The sequence below is a fragment of the Megalobrama amblycephala genome, linkage group LG16 (genome assembly GCF_018812025.1).
Source record: "Megalobrama amblycephala isolate DHTTF-2021 linkage group LG16, ASM1881202v1, whole genome shotgun sequence".
Taxonomy (NCBI): Eukaryota; Metazoa; Chordata; class Actinopteri; order Cypriniformes; family Xenocyprididae; genus Megalobrama; species Megalobrama amblycephala.
In genome coordinates, this window is record NC_063059.1 from 3708054 (window position 1) to 3717467 (window position 9414).

General features: G+C 36.0%; 1 protein-coding gene across 2 annotated transcripts in view; it reads left to right on the forward strand.

Annotated features, from left to right (window-relative positions):
* Positions 1-3501: 3501 nt before the first annotated feature.
* Positions 3502-9414, forward strand: part of brwd1 (bromodomain and WD repeat domain containing 1) — a 50857-nt gene continuing 44944 nt past the window's right edge. For both annotated transcript variants that reach the window (XM_048162147.1, XM_048162148.1), the window contains exons 1-8: positions 3502-3842; positions 3935-3993; positions 4081-4110; positions 4305-4364; positions 6017-6167; positions 6268-6363; positions 8372-8532; positions 8726-8947. In XM_048162147.1, coding sequence (XP_048018104.1) covers positions 3794-3842; positions 3935-3993; positions 4081-4110; positions 4305-4364; positions 6017-6167; positions 6268-6363; positions 8372-8532; positions 8726-8947 — 828 coding nt within the window. In that variant the 5' untranslated portion in view covers positions 3502-3793. The remainder of the gene's footprint in view (positions 3843-3934; positions 3994-4080; positions 4111-4304; positions 4365-6016; positions 6168-6267; positions 6364-8371; positions 8533-8725; positions 8948-9414) is intronic.

The window sequence follows — 9414 nt, forward strand, 5'->3', positions numbered from 1 at the left end:
AATATAAAAGCAAGTGGCATCTGCAAACAAATTAAAGCTGATTTAAGTGGATGTATGTCAGTCAGTCAATTCACAGAGTAATCAAAGGTGCAGTTCTTCCCCATGACAATGCAGTAAATGTGACTTTGACAACCAGAATATCTCTAAACTAAATTATATTTCAATAGCACTTTTCACAATCTCTCGCTCTCTCGTTTTAAAGCAGCTTTAGAGCAAATCATTATGTTAATGTTTGTAATATCTTATATTCATGCATCATACTCACATTTAACAGATTAGAGCTGGGTATACATTCATTTTGCAAAGATATAAACAATCAAGCAGCTGAGATTTGGCATATAGTATCGCTTTACGTCTAAGTGCTGTACGTATATACTTCTACATCCATCTTTATATATCTGTGCGATACAGTTATAAACAATATGAATGTATACGATCAGATATATGAACTGTATATCTTTCATCATTTAAAACCTAAAAAGGTTATTTTGTAAAATGTTTTGGATGAATTGTATGCTTGCTTGTGCTAACTCTTTAAAATAAAAGTCACTAGGTTTGATGTTTTGTTTTTCATGCAAAGGCATTGATACATTAATTTATAGTAAATACTATAGTGTTTTTGAACCATACTATAGTAAATTGTAGTATACTGTATATTAGTCATTCCACAAAACTGGTACGATTTGGACTTGCACATTTTTAGATTATTTTACCAAAATGTATGACTTTTCTGAACACCCCACAACATTAATGACATATTTAACTTCCAGAAAAACATATTTTCCCATCTCAGGCATCAAATCCCTATTATTGTAGGTCATTATTTTAAGTTATGGACACTATGGGAGCTCTCTGAATATTATTATAAAATGTATTTGTGATAAAAACATTTTCCTATTAATCAGATGTCCCTCACACTAATTCAGTCATTGCAAAAATAAAAGTGACATAAAATCTCACACTTTTGCTATAAAGCCTGAAACGAGCACTTTTTGTGACAGAAACCTCATCATTTTTGATCAAAGGCTTAACTTCAGAATTTGAACTAAAATCAGTATTCTTATGATTGCTCTGAACATTTCACACAGAATTCAACTAACTTTAAATTACTTTTTCATAAACTTAACAAAAAAATAATAAAAATGTAGGTGTGACGGGGTTGTGATTTTTTGCCCAAATTGGCCACGGCTCTAAATCTAGTGAATATGATATTAAGAAATCATGAATAAAAGATAATTTTCACAAGTAATAGTTTTCTATCTTTAAGTGACGTAACGTGGTTGAGTCATTAAGCTTGACAAACACAATTTCACAACATAATTTAGTTATAATTATTAAAGAAGGTGGTAACTTGCCTGTGTCTGCTCACAATGTTGTTCAGAAGACGTCTATGATGTCACTTCCTATTAATGATGTCACATAAGTATCAGTTCATTGTGGTTCGTGTAACGGGATTGAGGGGATACTGAGGTACGGAACTAAATCATGTGATTTTAATTAATTATCATGAATATGAACATTACCAGCAAAAAAGCACAGATGGATATTTATGGGAATGCCAAAATGTATGGACTTTTTTCCTCATTTTATTATTCATATCCCAAGAACACTTTCATAGAAGGCCTTGAGGGACGTGACAAAATAGGTGGTGTCAACTGGAAAAAAAAAATAATTTCTAATATGAAGATAAAATGTATGTCATGTTTTTGAATATTATTAAAGGAGACATTTCAATGAATACAAAAAGCTTTAAAATATATATTTTAATATATTATTAAAAATATAAATTATATTTACTATATTACTATAGTAAAGTTCAAAAACACTATAGTATTTATTAAAGTAAACTATAGTAAATTGTAGTATGTATTATAGTACAACACTTTATGAATGCTACAGAATACTGTAGTATTAACTATAGTGAACTGATAAACTGTAATAAATACTGTAGCATACTTTAGTTTTTACTATAGTAAACTGTAGTGTATATTGTAGTATAACACTTTATAGTTGTAGAAAACTTAGTACAGTATTTGTTTATATTACTATAATTGTTATATTACCACAACTGTAGTTCAAAAACACTACCCACATGAGATAATACTATAGTAATTTATAGTAAATACTAGTGTTTTTGAACCATACTATAGTAAACTGTAGTGAACTGATGAACTGTAATAAATACTGTAGTATACTTTAGTTTTTACTACAGTAAACTGTAGTGTATTGTAGTATAATATACTTTATAGTTGTGTGAAATATTACTATAGTTGTTATATTACCACAACAACTATAGAATCACCACAACAAATTAATTCAAGTACTTTACTATAGTATGGTTCAAAAACACTATAGTATTTCATAAAGTAAACTATAGTAAATTGTAGTACTGTATTATTATAGTATTTTCTTTGTTTAGTATTGTAGTATTAACTATAGTGAACTGATAAACTGTAATAAATACTGTAGTATACTTGGTTTTTACTTCAGTAAACTGTAGTGTATACTGTAGTATAATATACTTTATAGTTGTAGAAAACTTAGTACAGTATTTGTTTATATTACTATAGTTATGTTACCACAGCAACTGTAGAATAGTAATTTAATATAGTAATTTATAGTAAATACTAGTGTATAGTATTTACAACACTTTTGTTTATGAATGCTATAGTGTACTGTTGTATTAACTATAGTGAACTGGTAATAAATACTGTAGTAAACGTTGGTCTTTACTGTAGTAAACTGTAGTGTATATTGTAGTATAACACTTTATAGTTGTAGAAAACTTAGTACAGTATTTGTTTATATTACTATAGTTGTTATATTACCACAACTAGAATCACCACAACAAATTAATTCAAGTACTTTACTATAATAAAGTTCAAAAACACTACCCACATGAGATAATACTATAGTAATTTATAGTAAATACTAGTAAATTGTATTTTGTAAATTGTAGTATACTGTATATATTATAGTATTTACTTTGTTTATGAATGCTACAGCATACTGTAGTATTAACTATAGTGAACGGGTAATAAATACTGTAGTATACTTTAGTTTTTAGGCTACTATAGTAAACTGTAGTGTATATTGTAGTATAATACTTTATAGTTGTAGAAAACTTAGTACAGTATTTGTTTATATTACTATAGTTGTTATATTACCACAACTATAGAATCACCACAACAAATTAATTCAAGTACTTTACCATAGTAAAGTTCAAAAACACTATAGTATTTACTATACTGTACTATTTTTTCATGCGGGTTGTGTAAATTTGGCACTTTTAATATAATACACATCACGTAACCTCGCGTGTATGTGATAATGAGTAATATTAGTTGTAATCCTCAGAGCGTCAGGCTCTCAGTGGCTCTTTAACAGACAAAAGATAAACCGTCGCCATTCAGCGTGACGTCACGAACGAGCTGCTCGACCTCACTGCGAACAGAAACGCGGGTTTCCTTGTTTTTTGGAGGAACGGTTCGCTTGGAAAGCCACGACAACAAACGTTTCGACTTGAACATTGAACGTTTGGGCTTTTAAATCCCCGCGTGGCTTCTGTTTCGCTGAAGAAGACGAGCGGTTATACCCCCTCCCCCTGTTTCCGGTGTGCAGGCGGAAGTAGCTGTGAGCTCAGGCCTCATACTTCCAATGGCGACCGAAAACTGGCCGAACAGAAAGCGGGAGCAATCGTGGAGGGGCACGAAGCGTACAATCGACATTAAATAATTATTTAAATTACAAACTACACATAAAGTTCGTCTCCAAATACCGTGTTCGTTGAGCTATGGCCGATACTGCAGCCAGAAATGGGAGTATTTCACCCCTCGAATCGGGTAAGCCACAAAAAGTATCATTTTGGGAATATTATTAAGAGGTACTTTTGTCGTAAATCCAATAATGAACGGTCTCGCGCTGTCTTTCGCAGAGTTGTATTACTTGATATCGCGCTATTTGAGCACGGGGCCGTGTCGGAAAGCGGCCGAGGTGAGTTTACTTCAATCCTGGAGACTTTAAACGAGTATAATATTGTGTTTAAAATGATGCTCGAGAGCTCTTTCTCATCTGTTGCAGGCTCTTGTGTGCGAGCTGGAGGAAAATCAGGTGTGTCCATCACTCTGTGTGTGTGTGTCTGTGTATGTGTGTGTTTGCTTCCCTCTTGGATTGAAACATGGATTCGGCGATATGCTACTTTTCATTATTATCTGTTGTCTTGAACTTTGTTTACATTTTCCGCTCATGTTAAGATATCCTTCGCTTCGCTTTCGCCCTCATTAACCCGGCTTGTGTTTTGATAGCTGCTTCCACGTCGGCTGGATTGGGAAGGAAACGAGCACCCGCGATCTTATGAGGATTTGGTGAGTGTTTTGATTATTTCTGGAGCATGTGTGCATGTGTTTAATTCTCACACGTGTGTATTTTGTGACTGTTTTAAGTGACAGGCTTCTGAACTCTTTCCTACTGTTTTGATTCGCATCTTTGGCAACTTAATTAATACGACGTTAATAATATAAACGTTATTAATACCAGCAGTCATTATTTCTGGGGGCTCTTGTGTTTTGACTGCTTCCCTATTATTATTTAGTGCTGTATTGCAGTTAGGGTGGGGCCTCGTCGGGTTGTGGCTACGTCAGGATATTAAACCGTCCAATCAGATAACGGGACTCGCCGTCGGCTTTTTATTTTGCATGTGACCTGCGTTCTGATTGGCCGATAAACGGACACGATTTGCATAAACTCCTTGCACTCAGCCGCAGGAGACAGGCTCTTATTTATGTTTTCCTGAAGGGTCGCGAGCAGGGTCAGCTGTCTTAACTGTGTAAATGCACACAATTTAACATGACAGCTACTGAAAACTGTCTGCTTGCTTGGTTAAAAGCACATTTAGGGAAGCAAGAAGTCTGATACATCCTCTAAAAAAACAAACAAACGGAAAAATGGCATTACTTAAGGTGCAAAAAGAACAATAATACATGGTTTTGCTATTACAGTTCAATATTATATTTTTGTATAATGATAAATTTTGGTCCCGCTTTATATTAAAGGGTTAGTTCACCCAAAAATGAAAATAATGTAATTTATTATTTACCCTCATGTCGTTCCACACCCGTAAGACCTTTGTTAATCTTCAGAACACAAATTAAGATATTTTTGTTGAAATCCAATGGCTCAGTGAGGCCTCCATAGGGAACAATGACATTTCCTCTCTCAAGATCCATTAATGTACTAAAAACATATTTAAATCAGTTCATGTGAGTACAGTGGTTCAATATTAATATTATAAATGAGAAGAGAATATTTTTGGTGCACCAAAATAATGACTTATTTAGTGACGGCCGATTTTAAAACACTGCTTCAGGAAGCTTCGGAGCGTTATGAATCTTTTGTCTCGAATCAGCAGTTTGGAGCACCAAAGTCACATGACTTCAGCAGTTTGACACGCGATCTGAATCATGATTCGACAAAAGAGTCATAACGCTCCGAAGCTTCCTGAAGCAGTGTTTTGAAATCGGCCATCACTATATAAGATATTTTGTTTTTTTGGCGCACCAAAAATATTCTCGTGGCTTTATAATATTAATATTGAACCACTGTACTCACATGAACTGATTTAAATATGTTTTTAGTACATTAATGGATCTTGAGAGAGGAAATGTCATTGCTGGCTATGCAGGCCTCACAGAGCCATCGGATTTCAACTAAAATATCTTAATTTGTGCTCTGAAGATTAACAAAGGTCTTACGGGTGTGGAACGACATGAGGGTGAGTAATTAATGACAGAATTTTAATTTTTGGGTGAACTAACCCTTTAAACCTACCCATACATCAACACAATAAGTACATTGTATCTAAGAATTCATTTTTATTTGATGTTAGTACATAGTAGTTAAAGACGCCTAATATAAAGTGTGACCAATTTTTTGTTTGTGAGATAAGTAAACATGACGGATGTAAACTAAGCGACTTTATTACATTAACACGGTGTAAAGATCCTTTGCTCTTTGTTAGGTTGCTGCCAACAGACATATCGCACCAGACCACCTTTTGCAGATATGCAAGCAGATCGGTCCGGTTCTGGACCGAGAGGTCCCGTCTGGTGTGCCAGGAGTGCACTCTCTACTGGGGGCCGGGAAACACTCTTTACTGCGAAGGTCAAAAGGTGAGATCTGGCTGAAGCTTTCAGCCCAATCAGCTTTGGTGTGAGTCTGTCAGTTATCCAAGTCTAAATGTCACCGTCTGCCTCCTCTCCACATCTCTAGACTGCGGCAGTAGCAGATGGAAAGCCTCCACGTTTGCGGCTCTTCATAGAGGGAGACCACCAGAGAGGCCTTTAAGCTGCAGGGATGCCAATATAGGTGCGTACCTTCAGTTATTCACCTGTAACATTGACAATTTTTAGTTGCATTTTCTTGTCCTAGCTGAATTTTTGCACTCGGCGGAAGATATAAAAGGTCGCTTTTTCTTTTATCGGCATGAAATGGAAGTTGCGACTGTCTTTTCATCCCTATTGTGATGTATATGATTGAGTGGAACTGTAGGGCAGGACTTAATTATGATCGGATAGTTGTTGTTTGCTCACACTGTGCACACGTCATTGGAGAAGAGATGTCATTGCAAGGGGGAGGGAAAGTTATTATTTTTCTTTAACGATTTTTTGATGAAAGATTACGAGGGTACATGAATTTAAAAACGTTATATGCCCAGATAAATCACTGCAATATTCCATAAAAAAATAATAAGAATTGTCCATTTTGATTTCATAGTGAATTAGGGTGGGTTCACACTTGTGGTTTGAATCGTTGGTTCGTTTAGTCTGGACCAAAAAAACAAACAAAGCATTTAGTCCTGGTCCGATTAGCATTCAGATTGATAATTTTATCACCGAACCAAAAGGCACAGGGACACCTTCACCTCCTGATTGGTCGGATTTTATAACATATTGCCTATTTTGAGACTGATCTTACCGAACATCCAAAACGATGCTGTGTGCTGAGATAAATGCACTTATTGTGTGTGCTTAGCCTACATATGATGGTATTCTGGCCAGCTGGGAACTATAAAATGTGTAAACGAGCCAAATCAGTGGCGGGGATCCATCCGTCACACACACAAAGGATCTGCTGCGTGGAAACACGCGTCTGGTGCCTGTGATGGGCAAACTCGCGACTATGACAAGAACCCGATTGGTCGTTGTGATTCACACGCTCAACAGATATGTCTGTGATTTGGCTACAATAATCAACGCTTCAAAAACATGTAGATACATGCAGATAAATGGGAGGATTTGAAAGCAGACGTCCATCAGCAGATATATTAGGGATCCGCTGATAGACGCCTGCTTTCAAACGTGTATCTGTGTAAGTGCTCGGTGAAAAGCATCATTGATGTCTATTTACAACATGTTTTTAAAGCGTTGATCATTGCAGCCAATCACAGACATATCTGATGAGTGCATCAATGCAAAGGCCAATCAGAGGTGTTTAAGAATCCACTCACCAGTGCTTAAAATGGGGGAAATGGTGGTATCGTCACATTTTTTTAAATTTCAGTACCGACTTGGTACCAAAGTTGGTACTTTTGACAACGCTATAGTGAATTTTCAGCTTTTAAAAGCAAGTTATTTGGTTAATAAAACTAGGGCTGCCCACGACTAAAGATTTTCCTAGTCTACTGTTAGTCGTTCATTTAAGCCATTAGTCAGGGGAGAAATACTAAACCATAGTTAATGAGTATTTAAAATATATTATAAAGTGCACACAGACAAGACAAGTAGCTTTAACATCGAATGAAAACAGTTTTCCAGAGGTCAGAACACAAATGAAATAAATACATTATATGACAATGAATAAATAAAATATACTGCCAGATCAGTTGCAAAAAACGCATTTAAATGCAGTTGAGGCAAAGCTAATAAACTAAATGAACTTCACAAAAATTAAACCATGAATGTATGTTCATGTTTTTCGTCAAAAATTTGTGAAAATCCACAGAAAACATGTTTTCCTACATTTTTAACACATAAAGTGTAGGCTACATTATCTGGCAACAGGAGTTAAAAACATAGCTAATGTAAATGTTACAAAGAAGGAACGGAGAATAAATTTCATCTACAAATAAGGTGGGAAACTGGGCGTACATTTAAATCTACACCTACGTCTCTCGTCTCTGATTTTTAGTCTGTCATCCCCAGATTTAAAAGTCACCAGGGCCGCAGACTCTCGCTGCATAAATGTAGCACTGGCCTGCTGACTCTTTCCTTTAACTTGGGCTCATAGCCATCCCTGATCCCTGTTTAATGCATTTTCTCTTCTGTCTTGGCAAACGGAGAAATGAAATGAGTGGATTTCCTCTCTGTCATTGCAGTGGAGGTGTGTCGAGGCAGAGAGCTCACAGGAGCTCAGCGCTTCAGCACTATCAACCCTGTCAGCAATTATCAGCACATGAGGATGCACAGGAGGATCCTGGGACATCTCTCTGCTGTGTACTGTATCGCCTTTGATCGAACAGGTTCCAGGATTTTTACGGTGAGCATCACAAATCTCTTGGGTACTCAGCTCTGGGTCTTTGTTGTCCCACGCTTGACCACTCGCAATTCTGAGAAATTCTAAACCATAATTAATGAGTATTTAAAATGTATATTATAAAGTGCTCAAGTGCGCACAGGCCTATAGCTTGCCGCAGCGACACCTGCAAACATGTTGGTTTCCTGTCCCTCAGGGTTCCGACGATGCCTTGGTGAAGATCTGGTCCTCCTTTGACGGAAGGCTTCACTCCACTCTCAGAGGACATTACGCTGAGATATCAGACCTCGCCGTTAACTTTGAGAATACCCTTATAGCGGCCGGGAGCTGCGACAAAAGCATTCGAGTCTGGTGCCTTCGTACTTGTGCCCCAGTGGCGGTCCTGCAGGGCCACAGTGGATCTATTACCTCTTTACAGGTGAGAGTGCCATATGACTTGAGTACTTGTCTTTATCGCGATTTTTAGGTTGTAAACGATTAAAATGTCGCTACTGTGGAAGCTTGTTTCCGCCACTAAATAAAAAAATATAAAAGGTAATTGCGACTTATCACAATTGACTTTTTTTTTTCTTGTAATTGCAAGATATAAACTATATAAAGTTTTTATCATGTAATTCTGACTAACTCACAATTCTGACTTTTTTTTCTTCTCAGAATTCTGACTTTATATCTCGCAATTCTGACTTTATATCTCGCAATTCTGACTTTATATCTCACAATTCTGACTTTATAACTCGCAATTCTGACTTTTTTTTCTTCTCACAATTCTGACTTTATAACTCACAATTCTGACTTTATATCTCACAATTCTGACTTTATATCTCGCAATTCTGACTTTATATCTCACAATTCTGACTTTATATCTCGCAATTCTGACTTTATATC